At 47.7% G+C, this 17,418-nt stretch overlaps 1 protein-coding gene across 1 annotated transcript; it reads left to right on the top strand.

Annotated features, from left to right (window-relative positions):
* Window positions 1-519: 519 nt before the first annotated feature.
* Window positions 520-9,964, top strand: LOC118750036. Its single transcript, XM_036484771.1, has 2 exons — window positions 520-1,287; window positions 9,881-9,964. Exons 1-2 carry the CDS (start codon window positions 791-793, stop codon window positions 9,900-9,902), a joined length of 519 nt encoding a protein of 172 aa, XP_036340664.1. The 5' UTR covers window positions 520-790; the 3' UTR covers window positions 9,903-9,964.
* Window positions 9,965-17,418: the final 7,454 nt, after the last annotated feature.

The following is a 17,418-nucleotide window of genomic DNA, read 5'->3' as shown; positions in this document are numbered from 1 at the left end:
GGTTGCGGTGCTGCCTTGTGACTACCCTGCGGAGGCGCTGAGTCCGGCTGAGCTAACTGCCCTACAGGACGCCATAATGGACGAGGTGTTCAAAGGGTGGACGCATTCGCTTGCATTCTGCGGGGTGTACTTCCGTCCAGGCATGCTCCTGGTAGACTGCAAAGATGAGGGCACGGCCTAATGGCTAGAGGAGGTTACACCGAAATTAGGTAGCTGGAAGGGGGCCGGCTGTGCGTGAAACGGGGAGATGATATCCCACCCATGTACAACATGACCATCTTCCTGCCGAGAAGTGCGGACAAACCGTCAGAATATGCGTTAGGGCTGCTGAGGGCGCAAAACGGGGGTCTCGACACCCCAGCGTGGCGCGTAATCTCAAGCAGCATAGAGGACAACGGCCTGCGTTTGAACGTCGGCATTGATGAGGACTCTTTTAGCAATGTCCGAAGGGCAGGGTACAAGCTGAACTACAGGTTCAGTTTTGTCACCATGCGGCCTTGGCGACCGAAGGCTCCGGAAGAGAAGGAGGGAGGCGAGGAAGCTATGCAGGTGGATGGAAGTCTGCCGGCTGTAGCAACCTCACAGGCAACCACGTCAGGGAAGGGCGCGCGGTCCTCTGAGCCGACATCTCTGGCCCAATCTTCCGACGAACGAGGTACCAATGTGCGAGACACAGCAGCTATTATACAGGGGAAAGTCCCCTCTACGCAGGAGCTGCTCGAGGGTATTGATTTGAGGAGGCTAGAGCTTGACAGGGGAAGCGAGAGCGAACTAAGGCTCTCGGACCTGGATGAGCAATTATGAGGCACCCACCGCCCTTGTCAGTAGCCCAGACCAACCTGCACCACGCGGTCGCGGCCTCGGCTGTAATTGTGAGCAGGTTTTCTACGGACGATCTGGGCATAGTACTGATTCAGGAGCCGTGGACATACAGGGCCAGGTAAGGGGCCTCAAAGGAACACATAGTAAGGTAATATGGGACCTCTCCGTTGAGAGGCCTAGAGCATGTGTAATGGTCAGGAATGATATCGATTTTTTCTGCATTACAGAGTTTTTAAGCCAGGATCTGGTAGCAGTACAAGCGACGCTTTGGGTGGAAGGAAGACCCAGGGACATAGTGTTTGCCGCCGCATACTTTCCGGGGGATAACCACAGCATTCCCCCTGCAGAGGTACAAGACCTGGTGGAGCATTGCAGAAGAGCCCGACTTCCTTTAATCCTCGGTTCCGATGCGAATGCCCACCACGTTGAGTGGGGCAGCACCGACATCAACAAAGTCAACAAAGGGTGAGTCCTTACTTGAGTACATTCTAAGTGAAGATCTGTATATAAACAATGTTGGGCAATGTCCAACATTTGTCACTAGAGCCCGGCAGGAAGTCCTTGACCTGACTCTCAGCAACGATCTGGGTAATAATCTGATTGGACAATGGTGGGTGTCTTCGGAACCCTCCTTGTCCGACCACAGGATTATCCGCTTCTTGCTGGGAGTGCAGGCCAGAGCAGGGATTCCGAAGAGGAACCCCAGGAACACCGACTGGGAAAAGTATAGGAAATTACTAGATTTTAACCTACCTGGGTTAGAGAGGGACCACAAAAAAGGCGGCTGTATGGCATTAGAGCATAAAGTTAATAGGCTAACAGATATAATGACTGATGCCTTTAACTAAAGCTGCCCCGAGACTCAACCAAGGGGGAAAGGGAAAACTGTGTGGTGGTCTCGGGAACTCTCATCCATCCGGAAAGACACGCGCAGGCTGTTCAATAGGGCTAAGCGCACAGGATGCTGGGCTAGTCTAACTAAGTACAGCAAAGAGATTAGGAAGGCGAAAAGGGAAAGTTTCAGAACCTTCTGTGAAGGTATTTCGAATACCCCGGCCGCTGCGAGGTTACATAAGGCTATAGCCAAAGGAACTATTGAAGCGGAGCTTGCGCTTAAGCTCTCAGATGGCACCTACACCAACAGTAGAGAGGAGAGGGCCACCGCCCTGATGCTAGCACACTTCCCGGAGGCCTCTAATCTGATGGAGGAGCTGGAGATCCAGCGATCTAGGCCGCGACCATCTGATTGGAGACTGGCGAGAGGTATTTTCACTCAGTCTTCAGTCGGATGGGCGCTAGGCTCGTTTGAGCGCTGCAAGGCTCCGGGGGTAGATGGCGTCGGGCCAGTGATGTTACAGCAGGGCGGTGAGAGTGTAATACCGCATCTCGTGGACATAATGAGAAGCAGTCTGGCAGAAGCGTATGTCCCACGGTTGTGGCGAAGGGCGCGAGTAATCTTCATCCCGAAAGGGGGTAAAAGGGACTACTCGCTAGCGAAGTCGTTCAGACCAATAAGCTTAACCTCCTTTGTGTTAAAAGCAATGGAGAAGATTTTAGATAACCACATTAGATCAACCATTCTGAGGGATATACCCCTGCACTCCAGTCAGCATGCATACAGGGCTGGAAGGTCCACCAGCCCTGTTCCAACTGACAACCGAGATTCAGGGGGCCAGGGGGAAGTTCGAGAGCACCCTCTGCGACATCATTCAAAGAGGCTTAGGCATCACGAAGGGATGGTGCAACAACCCTGCAGTGAAATCCCAAACTAGTCAGGAAAAATACTAGTTTACAACTAGAATTTCATGACAGAAACCGATCTAGTTCGAAAATGACCAGACTTGTACCAAGTACAAAACGATTTATTCATGCCCTGTTTTATTTGACTTCGACAGTTTAATACAATAAAGTACACAAAATATTATAACTTTTATTTGGCTATATTGTAAACCGTTAAAGCGAGTACGTACTCGCAATTATACCATACCTGTTAAATAATAATTAATAGTCATAATGATTATTAATTAAAGCATGTTTATGTTTGGATAACCGTTTAATGATTAAATACGGATATAATTAATTACTTAAAAAATTCTTACTTAAAAAAAGTAATTAATTACTTAAAAAATGTTAATTAATTAATTAATTTTAATTACATCATTGTTTCGTTACTTTTGATCATTTTCAATTATTTTTGAGTTGTTTTAATTACACGATTATAATTATTTGATTAATTTTTATTATTAATCATCAAGGCAAACTATAGACAAAAATTAAGAATATTTTATACAAATTTAACACTATTTATTGGCAAATCTAAGGCTGCTAAATAAAAATGTGTAATAAATTAAAGTGTACTTAAAAGTTTTTTATATTATATTCATGAATTCATTTTATTATTTTGACTCCCAAAGTAGTTGTTTTCGTCCATAATTTCACTAGTATTTTTCTGTCTATTTTGTACTAGTATGAGACTGGTATATTTCTGACCGATATCTGACAATTGCCATCTCGTAGGACATCCCCATGTTAAAAATACCAGTTGATTGCATGAAAAAAAGTTAGTTGGCTGACTAGTTGGGCATGCGGTTCATACTAGTTGTGAAGTAGTTTACAACTAGTACATTTGACTACAGGGAAGTTAGGACTTAGCATAAATCCTGCCAAACCGCCGTCATTCCTTTTACTGGGAAAAGAGCCCTTCCGGGCATGAGGAACATAACCTTGGAGGGGGTCGCGGTTAGCGTCGCCAGCGAAGTGAAGTATCTGGGACTAATCCTAGACACCAAACTTCTATGGAAGAAACATGTGGACGCGATCATCTCCAGGGCCACGAAAGCGTTAATGGTGTGTAAGCGTCTGGCGGGAAAGTCCTGGGGTTGTACGCCCAGGATCCTGAGATGGCTTTACATCATGATAGTACAGCCAATGATCACCTATGGGGCGGTAGCCTGGGTTTCTAGAACTACTCTAGCCACGGTGAGACAATCGCTCCCCAAGCTACAACGACTGGCATGTGTCTGTATAACAGGAGCGATGCGCACATGTCCGACGACAGCGCTGGAAGTAATCCTTGAACTTGAGCCTCTTCATATAACCATAGAGCAGGCAGCCAAAAGAACTCTGCTTAACATTGCGAGAGAGGGATTTGGAAAAGGTAGCCCTGCTACCTAGAGATGACATAGGAAAGACCATAGTCTTTGAGAAGAGATTCAAAATAGAGCTCTGCAGTAAGTCGACCTGGAGTGTTTCCGCTTTCGAGGCATTACTTCAGGGTTGCACTCTGCACTGGTACACGGATGGCTCGAAGACCCCAGAAGGAATAGGTGCTGGAATTGTGGGACCCAGGGCCAGGATTTCTGTTCCTATGGGGAAATATCCGAGCATCTTTCAAGCAGAAGTCTATGCTATCTGCCTATGTGCGGATACAATCATGGGTAGAGGGTATAGAAACGAGAGAATTATAATCCTTAGCGATAGCAAGGCAGCACTCAAGGCCCTCATATCCTATGAGGTCAAATCGTCGCTGGTCCTGGAGTGCATTGAGAAGCTTAACTCCCTGGGTAGACACAATAACATCAAGTTAGCGTGGGTACCTGGTCACAGGGGAGTAGAGGGTAACGAGGCAGCTGACTGCCTCGCGAGAGTGGCGGCAGCCACCACTCCAGTTGGCCCTGAGCCCTTCATAGGATAGGGTCCCAACACTCTAGGAGAGAGAGAATCACTATGAGGGAACTAAACTGGCAAAGATCGTCAGGAATGCGTCAGGCAAAGAGTTTACTGGGAGGTTATAACAGAAGGAGATTCCAAAGCTTAATTGACCTCCAAAAAGGGCAGCTTAGAATCATAACAGGTATCCTCACAGGACACTGCAGGCTGAGAGGACATCTATATAAGTTGGGGATATGGTCGAGTGACCTGTGTCGGTTCTGCGACACTACCAGCGAGACACCTCTTCACATCCTCACCGAATGTGATGCAGTCTGCAGAAGACGTGAGAGAAGTTTAGGCTCAATGTGGCCACAGCTTAGGCACATTATCTCCCTATCTCCTAAGGCACTGTTAAATTTTCTCAGGGAATTAGGTTTAGAGGAGGTATTGTAAAGAGTGGAGGGCACAATAGACCAATAGGTCGCGGTGCAAACCTCGTTTCATTATCTATCTATCTATCTAACTTTCCGTTCTATTGTTCCAGTTTTGCTCTTCAGTGTATATCTGGATCAAATAAAACACCTCTTTGAGGTAAAAGTTTCGAGTGACGAAAGCTGAACTAGAAACACAAAATTTATGATATCAATTTCGTGACGAAAATTATACGCATTTTTGACTGCCTTAGAAACGTACGGAAAATCTTTTTTATTCATACGAATCGTTGCATAAGTTCCGTTTTTTATTTTGTGTTTCTAGCAGAAAACGCAACGTTCCGAATAAATAAAAAAGATTTTCCGTACGTTTCAAAGGCAGTCAAAAATGCGTATAATTTTCGTCACGAAATTGATATCATAAATTTTGTGTTTCTAGTTCAGCTTTAGTCACTCGAAACTTTTACCTCAAAGAGGTGCTTTATTTGATATCAATTATTTTTGGGTAGCAAATTTAAAATCGACCAAAATACAAACAATAATCTAAATGTTTTATTTTTCTCAAATAAATTGCTAAAAATATTATTTAAATCTAAATTATATATTTAAATCGATGTGTCCATTGAAACACATAATTTTTCGATTTTTTTTGTATTCGAAAAAATTAAAAATTAAAAATATAAAATATGATAAAAACTTATCAACTTGGTACCAACTATGGATACAATAAACAACTATATTCGTATGATAGTCTCGTAGTTTATTTTTGTTAAGATTTCTACCGGGTGTGGGGCGCACACATGTGCTCTTTTTAAGAAGTTTTACTTCTATTACGTGTACGATGTTGCACTCGTGCTACCCTCGCTAGGGCAGGCACCTTGTCGTTGGTGCGGGGCCTTAGCTGCATCACCAACCAGCCCTCTTCTGGTTTGAGGTAACGCGGATGTGCAGACCTCCGCGCTACCTTCTCTCTGGACTTGGGCTACTGGAGAACAGTGACCAAGAACTGCCACCTCCTAATGCAGGGTGTTAAGCGACACCGTGCCTATTGGACGGTTTGCAGCCAGGAGGGTATAAACCGGCTGTATTTGAACGGCGCCTTTCCGACACCGGGCCGCATCGGGGAGTAACGGTGGCCTTACCGCGACAAGGGGCACTGGCGCGTCGGACTTTTGGAGATCCCCTACGAAAATTTAGACCACTGAGCTCGCCTCGTCGAGCAGGTGGTCGTACGAACTAGATGATGACGAAAACAACAAAAAAAAACCAAAAAAACAAAAAAAAACCCAAAATTCAACAACAACAGCCACAACAACAGCAAGTACAGCAACAATAACACCTGCGGCTTCAAATGCGGTAGGTGTAACAGCAACATGCACAACTAAGGCACTGGAGACGCCAAGAAACAGCAGCGCGTGGGAAGGTCCAAGAAGTGCTGGGCGGAAAGGCAGTTTCCTAGACCAGTTAACTGCCGAGGAGGCAGCGCTGTTCATCGAACATGCAAGGGACGATAACCAACCAGGAACCAGTGCAGATGCGCTACGTCGCATGGGCCAGAGCAAAACAGGTAGTTCTAATAACAGAAATTTGACAGGAAATCACAATTTACCTGCCGAACCAGATCGGCCGCAACACCGGTCCGGCAGTTCTCATTGCAGGTACAGAGAGACAGCAAGGTCAGACAGCAGCCACCGCACCGATGGTAGTCACCGCTCCAAGAACCGGCATCGCTCGGGTAGTCGGCGTCGCTATACGAGTCGACACCGCTCAGAGAGCCGGCAGCGCTCCAAGAGCCGGCGCCGCTCCGAAAGCGGTCACCGGGCGGAGAAGGAGAGACTCCATAGGTCGCACAGTAGCAGCGCCTCAGCAGCGTCCGACGACTCCGGGTGGCGGAAGCAAAGGAGTAGGAAGCACCGCAGGGCCAAGCCTCCTCCGATTCCGCGGCCAGGTCAACCGGGGTCCCTAGACGATCGGCTTCGCGAGGGCTTAAGCGGTTCTGGGGTTAAATGGTACCTCCGGTACCTCGGGCAAGGCAAGCCCTCAGTTGAAACCAGAGCCATGGCAGAGTGCAGAATGGAGGTTGAGAATGACGGACGTGAGAGACACAGAAAAGGCGACAAACCCGCACCCGCCGATAGGTGGAAGAGCGGGCCCAACAAACTGGCACACTTACCCGCACCTGCTGAAAAGCAGAAGAGCGGGCCACAGCGATAACAGCAGCACAGACCCGCGCCCGCTGAAAAGCGGAGAAGCGAGGAACCCACAGGCTCCAACAAAAGAGGTAGCAACCAGGTCACTCCGCCAGAGACACCGGGCACCAAACGGCAGCGGGAGCAGCCACCCCCTCCGAACTCATGGTCTAGGAGCCTGGTCGGGCCGATCGAGCAAGGACAGGCACATGGGGGTTCCACTCAGCAACCCAGCTATTCGGAAGCCCTCAAAGGCATTCGGGTAGCGGTGCTGCCTTGTGAGTACCCTGCTGCTGCCCTGAGTTCGGAAGACCTAACCAGACTCCAGGATGCCATCATGGAAGAGGTTTTCAAAGGATGGTCGCACCCGCTGGTGTTCTTTGGTGTGTAGATCCGGCATGCTCCTGGTGGAATGCAGGGACGAGAGAACAGCAACCTGGCTGGTGAAGAAAGCACCGGCACTTGAGGGCTGGAAGGGACCCGAGATGTGCACGAAGAGGGGGGATGACATCCCTCCAGTGCATAACATCACGGTGTTCCTGCCAAGGAGCGCCGATAAGTCGGCGGAGTTTGCGTTGAGGCTACTCAAAGCGCAGAATGAGGGCATCCACATCTCTGCGTCGAAGGTAGTGTCCAGCTCCGTAGAGGAGAACGGGCTCAGACTATTTCTGGGCATAGATGAGGAATCGTACGTCAGCATCAAGAGGGCTGGCTTCAACCTAAACTATAGGTTCAGTTTCGTCACGGTGAGGCCGTGGCGACAAAAGGCGACAGGTAGCAAGGAGTCGGAGTCGCAGGAGACCCAAATCGAGGCGGCTGCCGACTCCTCCGCTGCCCAGGCGACCCAGTTAACCTCGACCTTACCGGCGGAACAGCCACCCCTCGCACAGCCACCCCTCAGTCAGCTACCCCTCACCCAGACACCAACTCCAGCAAGCACGTCCGAGCCCTCCCTAGGGCAGGCACCTTGCCGTTGGTGCGGGGGCTTAGCTGAATGGCCGACCAGCCCCTTTCTGGTCTGGGGCATCGCTGACGCGCTCGTCGCTTCTGCGCTGCCTTTTCTCCAGACTTGGGCTGCCGGCGAACGGTGACCAAGAACTGCCACCTCCTAATCCAGGGTGTGACGCGACACCGTGCCTATTGGACGGTTTGCAGCCAGGAGGGTATAAACCGGCTGTAGTATAACGGCGCCTCTTCGACACCGGGCCGCATCGAGGAGTAACGGTGGCCTTACCGCGACATGGGGCGCTGGCGCGGCGGACCAGATAAGATCCCCTTCAACAAAATTGACTGCTGAACTCGCCTCGTCGAGCAGGCAGTCGTACGAACAAGATGATTACAACTAAACAATTAAAAGCAACAAAAACAACAAAAACAACAACAGCAAAAAACAGCAAAGCAAGCACAAAAACAGCGACAGCGACAGCTACAACGTCAACTACAGCCACAGCTGCAACTAGTGCTGCAACAGCAGCAACAGCGTTAACAGCAACAACTACAGCAACTGCAACTGCTGCGGACATAGCAGCAACAGCGCAAAGAACAGCAACGGCCACGCACGGCAGTAACATGCTGGGCGGGGGTAAAGGCACCAGGCGCAGGGGTAGCTTCCTTGAGAGCCTGACCGAAGAAGAGGCTGCCATTGAACACGCCAGGGATGAAGAGAAGCCAAGAACCAGCAGGGCGGTGTGGATCAGGCGCAGCGCCTTTCGGAAGGCCTCAAGGGAGCAGATGCATCACTCCCGAAAAACAGGCATCGCTCTGCTAGCAGGCAGCGGACTGAAGGTCGGCGTCGCTCCAGGAGTTGTGACCGCTCCGAGAGTCGTTGCCGGTCCAGGGGCCGGCGTCGCTCGGAGAGCAGGCATCGCTCCAGCAGCAGGCACCGTTCCGGAAGTAGGCTCCGTAGGTCTCCCAGTCGGACCTCCACAGCGTCACAAGGTTCAGGGTGGCATGTACAGGAGAGTAAGAAACGCAGTCGTAGGTGCAGACCTCCTCCACTACCCCCCTCCGGTCAACCGGGAGCCCTTGACGACCACCATCGAGCTGGCCTTGGTGGGTCGGGGGTCAAGTGGTATCTTCGGTACCTTCGGCAGGGGAAATCTGCTGATGAAGCCCGCGCTATGGCGGAAGTACGGCAGGTGGTGGAGCTCGAGGAACGTGAGCGTGAAGAGCGCAAGCGCAGAGGCAATAGGGCTGCTACCGCTGTTAGGCAGCATGGCAGCAACTCAGGTGAACTACCCTGCCCTGTGACTACCCTGCAGCTGCTCTATGCCCGGAGGACCTAACCAGACTCCAGGATGTGATTATGGACGAGGTCCTAAAAGGGTGGAGGCACCCTCTGGTGTTCTGTGGGGTGTTCTTCAGATCAGGCATGCTCCTTGTGGACTGCAAGGATGAGCGGACTGCAGCCTGGCTGGCAGAAAAGGCACCGGCTATTGAAGGGTGGAAGGGACCCGAGCTATGCACGAAAAGGGGGGAGGAGATCCCGCCGGTGCACACGATCTCGGTGTTTTTCCCTAGATGCGCCGAGAAATCGGCTGAGTACGTGCTGGCGCTTATTCAGGCCCAGAACGAGGGTGTCCACACGGCTGCGTGGAAGGTGGTGTCGTGCGACGCTGAGGACAACGTGCTCAGGCTCAACCTGGGCATCGACGAGGCGTCGTACGTCAGCATAAAGAGGGCCGGATTTTAATTTTTTTGTTATTTATTTTTATTTTTTTTTTCTCTACAGAACTCTTTCTTACAGACTATTGAAATGAAATGAATGTTTTGAATTGTATCAAATAGGCATCGACTTCAGGCGACTTGAGCTCGATAGGAGAAGCGACAGCGAACTACAGCTCTCCGATCTCGACGAGCCCCAACTATGACCACTCGTCACTTGGCAGTAGCCCAGGTCAACCTGCATCATGCGGTGGCTGCTTCGGCGGTCATCTCCAGCAGGTTCGCCACGGATGACCTGGGCATTCTACTGATCCAAGAGCCGTGGACCTACAGAAGCCAGGTTAGGGGCCTCAACCACAACAACAACAAGGTAATTTGGGACCTCTCCTGCGAGAGGCCCAGAGCATGTGTGGTGCTTAAGAAGAACATTGATTACTTTTGCATTACAGAGTTTCTAACACAGGACTTGGTCGCAGTGCAGACGACGCTCTCGTTAAGTGGCAGAAGCCTGGAGGTGGTGTTTGCCGCGGCCTATTTCCCGGGGGACAGCAACTACGCCCCTCCGCAAGACGTACAGCAGCTAGTGGAATTCTGCAGAAAGAGACGGCTCCACCTCATCATAGGGTGCGATGCGAATGCCCACAACGTTGAGTGGGGCAGCACGGATACGAACCGCAGAGGTGAGTGTCTCGTAGAGTACATCTTAAGTGAGGAACTAAGCATCCACAATGTTGGCCAAACACCGACATTTGTAACGAGGGCTAGAGAGGAGGTACTAGACATCACGCTTAGCAACAGACTGGCTAGCCCTCTGGTCACCCAGTGGGGGGGTCTCATCGGAGCCCTCACTGTCAGACCATAGGATTATCCAGTTTGTACTGGGAGTAGAAGTCAAAACTAGGCAGGCAAACAGGAACCCCAGGAAAACTGACTGGACAAAGTACAACGAGACTTTAGAGTCAAACCTAACTGGAATTAAGTCCAGGAGTAGGTACACTAACTGCATGAGCCTAGAGAGCACCGTCAATGAGTTAAATGGCGCTATTGTAGATGCCTTTCACTCAAGCTGCCCGGAGACAAAACCAGGAGGGAAGCCGCAGCCCAACTGGTGGTCTCGGAAGATATCGGTGCTCAGAAGGGAGGTACGCAAACTATTTAATAGAGCAAAGCGCACAGGGCGCTGGGCTGAGTATTCAGCAAGTCTAACTAATTACAGTAAAGAAATCAGGAAGGCTAAACGCGACAGTTTCAGGAAGTTCTGAGGGCATCTCATCGACTCCTTCAGCTGCCAGGCTGCACAAGGCCTTAGCAAGGGACCATACAGATACCAGACTAGCAATCCAGCTAGCCAATGGCACTTACTCAGGCAACGAAGAGGAAAGGGCACTTGCCCTGCTTTCGGCCCATTTCCCGGATGCCACTCCCACTTCGGGGGAGGCACCGTCCCGACGGACCAGGCCGTCCCCGGTGGACTGGAAGCTAGCTAGGAGTCTATTTACCCACCGATCAGTCTGCTGGGCGATAGACTCCTTCGACCGGTATAAATCCCCCGGGGTGGATGGCATCAGTCCAGTGTTGCTGAAGCAAGGCAAGGAGCTCCTACTTCCACACCTCGTGAACATCATGAGGGCTAGCCTAGCGCTCGCTCACATCCCTGAGGTGTGGCAAAGGGCTCGGGTTATTTTTATCCCGAAGATAGGAAAGAGAGATTACTCTCTAGCTAAGTCCTTCAGGCCGATAAGCCTTACCTCCTTCCTGCTTAAGGCGATGGAGAAGGTGATCGACCATGAAATCAGGAACAGCACCCTTAAACAGGTGCCTTTACACCCCGACCAACATGCCTACAGAGTGGGCAGGTCTACGGACACCGCACTGTACACCTTGTCTACGGTAGTACAAGATGCATTTGAGTGTGGGGAAACAGTACTCTGTGCCTTCATCGACATTGAGGGGGCGTTTGACAACACCTCTCATATTAGCGTCGACCGCGCACTTGAAAAACGTAATGTGCAGGCAACGATCCGCAGGTGGATAGCCAGGCTACTAAATTCAAGAATCTCTGAAACCGACATCGGGAACAGCGTGGTACAGCTAAACACTACAAAAGGTTGCACGCAGGGAGGAGTCTTATCCCCTCTCCTGTGGAGCTTAGTTGTGGACGAACAATGGCATCCGCTGGCAAGGCTATGCGGATGACATCGTGATTATCGCCAGAGGAAAGTTCGTGAGCACTCTCTGTGATATAGTGCAAAGGGGACTAAACCTGGCAAGAGGCTGGTGCGTGGACATGGGCCTCAGCATCAACCCCTCTAAAACGGTTATTGTCCCTTTCACTAGAAGAAGAACGCTTCCAGGCATGAGGAACATCTCTTTGAATGGGGTCGCCATCAACGTCGCCACCGAAGTTAAATATCTAGGACTAACCCTGGATTCTAGACTTCTGTGGAAGGCACATGTTGACGCGGTCACTTCCAAAGCTACGAGGGCACTAATGGTATGCAAATTCCTGGCAGGGAAGACCTGGGGCTGTAGTCCCAGAATTCTGAGATGGATGTATACCATGATAGTTAGACCAATAGTCACCTATGGAGCAGTGGCTTGGGCCTCGAAAACCACCCTCACCACGGTGAGGCAATCCCTCACCAAGCTTCAACGTCTGGCATGTGTATGCATTACGGGGGCAATGAGCACATGTCCTACGGCAGCGCTGGAGGTGATTCTCGAGCTCGAGCCGCTGCACCTTACCATAGAACAGGAACTCTACTAAATTTCGCGAGGGAAGGCTTTGGCAGGGGCAAAACCATATCGTTAAGGAACAGAGACAAGCTAGGCTCCCAAGTTCCGCTAGCTTTACTCCCCAGAGACGACAAGCCTAAGGACAGGAATTTCAAGATAGAGCTTTGCACCAAGGCGACCTGGAGCACCTCTCTCATGGAGAGGCTGATCCAATCGAGCTCGTTGCAATGGTATTCAGACGGCTCGAAGACTCCGGAAGGCATTGGGCTGGCGTCCACGGGCCGAGGCTACAGCTCTCGGTACCTATGGGGGCATACCCGAGTATCTTCCAGGCGGAGGTCTATACCATCAGTCTGTGTGCAGAGATTAATCTACGTAGGAATTACCGTAACGAGAGAATTTTAATATTGAGCGACAGCCAGGCGGCACTCAAGGCCCTCTCAGCATTTGAGGTCAAGTCGTCCTTGGTTCTTGAGTGCATAGATAGGCTCAACAGCCTGGCGGAGCACAACGAAATCCAATTAACTTGGGTACCAGGACACATAGGAGTTGCGGGCAACGAGGAAGCGGACCGACTAGCTAGAATGGCGGCCGCCTCGTCGCCTATAGGGCCTGAGCCCTTCCTAGCGATTGGACCTAGTACAATCAAGGAGGCCGACAGGCCCTGAACGGCATTCACAGGGACTCAGTCTCGAGTTATGTAGACTCTAGACCTGTAAATGCCGTTCTAGGCATACCACCCCCGGACATAGACGAGACGGAGCTTCATCTGCCTCGGGAGACACGCACAACACTTGCACAACTTAGCTCCGGCTACTGCAGCAGGTTGAACTCCTACCTGAGTAGGTGGAATGAGGATGTGCCGAATGAGTGTCCGGCATGCGGAGAGATCCCACATGACTCGAAACATCTATTCGCATGCCCGGAAAACCCGACAACCCTAACGGCCTTGTCCCTGTGGACAAACCCCACAGAAGCTGCACGCTTCCTAGGGTTGCCGTTAGTGGAACTTGACGACAACGACTGAGATACCAACCGTCCTGGGCGGGGTTGTTGTAGCCGCTACAACAACAACAACAACAGGAGCTCAGGAAAGAAAGGAACATACAAAGGAATCAACACTGGCGTAACAGGTTTACGTCAAGCAAAACACCTACTGGGAGGCTACAACCTTACGAGGTACAGGGCAATTATCAATCTATCCAAAGGAAAACTAAGGATTATAACAGGTTTTCTGACGGGTCACTGCAGACTGAGAGGCCACCTACACAAGCTAGGGATTTGGTCAAACGACCTATGTCGTTTCTGCGACGTGACCGAGGAGACTCCCGTACACCTGCTTAGCGAATGCGCGGCGGTCGCGAGAAGACGGGAGAGGTACCTGGGCCACTACTGGCCAAGTAACGAAGCAATACAATCGCTAATCCCTGGGGATCTCCTCAATTTTTGGGCTCTCCAGGATTAGATGAGGTACTGTAAATGGTTGAGGGCACAATAGACCTGCTGGTCGCAGTGCATGCCTCTATTAATTATCTATCTATCTATCTGCACTCGTGCTACTAAACTAATGCTTTTTTCTCAAGTAGTTTTGCTCAGTGGCAATTTATACATATGTATGTAAGTAGTAGCGGCACACTGGGTGAACTAAATGCATTCATACATATATATTTATGTACAACTATAGGTAATATTGTACGCGTCTTCCCTGGTAGGTTAAGTGGTCTAAAATACACACAAATAGTGGTTTACAAGACATTTAGGAAGTGATTAGCACAGCTGCATCATTCAACTTGTCAACTCGCGGAAAATTCCCCGATTTTCAGGGAAATTCGGTTTAAGTGGCAATCGGGGAATGGGCAATTTTTTTGGGGAACTGGGTAAGTTATTTTTATATCTTAAAATAACCAAATTAGACGGATATGTTAATTTTTAACCATTTGACCCTTTTTGGAGCGACATTTTTTCAATTTGAATCGCAATATCTCCACAACAAGAGTTTTCCCAGATATAAGCTGTATACCAGATGAAAGCTAAGGTTTGGGCTAGACTTGTGGAAACCTAGAATAAAATCGACTGACCAGTTTTTGAGAAAATGCCCGAATGTTATATTTTCAGCAGCCCGATTTTTAGTTTGCGGGCGATAACGTTATGAAATTTTATATTTTATAAACACAAAAGATAGAGTTAGATAGCCTGTTTGAAGACCCTTCTACTGATATCCACATCAATGACATGGACTGAGTAGTGCGGCCTTAGTGGTAGTTTAAAAAATTGCCTTTTTTCGAATTTCAGGCAGCAGCCACGCCCACAAAGGCATACGAATCAAAACATCCTGGAATAAAACCTTCTTAGTTTTTTTTTGTACTTTAATTCCTGAAAGTTTGAAAAAATTAAATGATGGTACGTACAGACGTCACATACATACCAAAGCATCTCCTAGTGGAGACACGAACCAAAACACATTTACCTCTATATCTTTCCAACTAGTAGCCGGAACTTAATATGTAAGGTATTGTTTGAAAGGTATTGGCCTATAGAATAACACTAAATATGTTGGGTGTATCCACATGCCCCCTTAAACCGCCAAAAGCAAAAAAACCTTTTTTGTTTCGCAACACTTTAGCCTAATTTTTAAGAATCCGGCTATTCGTTTATGAAGCTTGAATACATTTTCTGGACTCACTCTACAAGACCTTTCCAACGATATCTCAAACATGTCGATTGGACGTCTGGATAAAAACTTCCAAATCTCGTGTATATATAAGCGAGTCATTTCAGCATGCTACTGTTGCTGCTTTCGTCACTCGCGCACTGCCGTTCGCTGTGATAGGTATTCTATCGGAATCCGCAATAAAATTTAAATTTTTGCAAAAACCCGATGTTTAACAACTTACTAAATATATCTCAACATAAGTTTTCAAAAAAAATTACAAAAAATTTTTGATTCACACAAAACAAAGCATCTCACCATAAAAAAAAATATTTTAAAAATAGTTCTTGAAAAACGCCCGTTTTTTTGCACCACGTCTTTTATAGAAAATTAAACAAGCATTACGATGGTATAATTTTAAATCCCTAATTTACTGGTCTTCACTATGCAAATCAACTTCAAAAAGTTCAACTGTTAATAGCTAAGTTAGCTTTAGGACAATCTTGACCATCTTATATATAGAAATGTTAAACCCGTTTCTTTAGCTTTAAAATGACTTTAAGAAGAAGTCTCTACGATGAGCAGAACCCGAGATATAACGATATGAAGAAGTACATGATTAGTCAGAATCACGAAAAAATGCGAAGTTTCACAGATCATATCTCCGAAAAAAAAAGGAAAAAAAATCCTCGAACACGTGTTAGCTTATTTCATGTATAGAACCCACAAAAATATGAAAGATAAACTAGCCATCTTTATTTTGATATCATTAGTTGTTTAATCGAAAAATTTAACTTAACCTCCTATATTTTCTTAATGTTTTTGCGCTAAATAATTTTGGTAAGGTTGAAATCAGCATGAAGAGTTCTATCCAGTTACATATTTAGTATATCTATAGCTAAAAGGTCGGTATTCTACACTTTTTAAAAAAATTTAACTTCACATTTGTTATCAGTAATGAACCGAAATTTGACGACAATCTTTGACATACCTACGGTATCGACATTTGGTCAGTTTTTAAAATGTAATAGTTGCGATCCCGTACGAGTCCGGACTAGTCAGAATCAGTCAGATTTTACTGGAAATCGATCGCGTACTCGGTTCTCTGACTATGGAGAGGACAAAAAAGAGAGTAAATACCGTTCTCTCTCTGTCAGAAGTCACCAGTTTTAGTCCGAGAATTTTTTGCTGGTAAATTCTGGTAAATGTGTCATACTACAGTATGAAAGTATTTTTGGTTATTTACATGTGTGAGCTGAGTGTGTTTACATACAAAATAAGCAAAAATTTACAACCAAAATTTGGAGGTTATGTTGAAGTTGACAGAAGTTACCATTTTTTACTAGAAAGCGATCCCGTACTTTTCAATGTTCCTCTCTCGCTCTGAGCGAATTTTTATTTTTTGACAGTTTTACTAGTCCGAGTCCGAGGAATACGGGATTGCACCTAATGAAAATGCATTTGACACCAAATGAACAGCTGTCAGATGAAGGCAGTTTTTGATGTCAGTGATTTTGACCTAATGAAAAGCAGCCTTAAAAGGTGTTCGCACGAGGCGATTTTGCGTTCAAATTTTGCTTTCAACTCACGCAGGGTTGCACGAAAAAAAAGTTGAATGGCTAAATGTTGGCTGGCGACCAGCTTTGTTGAAAGCGATTTGTTGAAAGGCCGTTCAACCAAAAGTAGAATGCAAAGTTGAACAATGCAAACGCCTTTTTATGGCGAATATTTTGATATTTTTAGCCATTCAATTTTTTTTCGAACAACCATGCGTGAGTTGAACGCAAAAGTTGCCTGAAAAATCGCCTCGTGCGAAAGCCCTATTAAGCTTATGTATTAAATGTGCGCAAGGTAGCATGTTTACATAACTCGTTTAATTTTTACTTTCTTCCGAATAGTATCAAGGCTCAAAAGGTGAAGTTAAGTTGTGGCTTCCGGATATCAAATCATATATGGGAGTTAAGGAAATGCCAAATGGCTCACTCGCTATATACTGTGCGGTATCGACCTCTTCATGTGCTGGATGGCAGGATGGGGCATTGAAAGTTGAGAGATTCAAAAGATCCAAACGAGGAAGAAACTTGAAGGCTTGTACTGTCCGTTGAATTTTATTATGTAGTATACTTATAAAAAAATTTACGCAGTGAATTTATTTTCTTATATTCTAAACCTACGTACATAATTACTTACTTTGGGGAACTTATACATAGTCATGTTGAAAATCTACGACAAAGGACGGAATCGCATATACACGTATATGTTGGTATACCGTAAG

Source organism: Rhagoletis pomonella, unplaced genomic scaffold, assembly GCF_013731165.1.
Source record: "Rhagoletis pomonella isolate Grant_MI unplaced genomic scaffold, Rhpom_1.0 Rhpom_scaffold_00116, whole genome shotgun sequence".
In the NCBI taxonomy this organism is placed as follows: Eukaryota; Metazoa; Arthropoda; class Insecta; order Diptera; family Tephritidae; genus Rhagoletis; species Rhagoletis pomonella.
The sequence above is the reverse complement of the archived record's forward strand: the minus strand, read 5'-3'. Positions and strand labels throughout refer to the sequence as shown.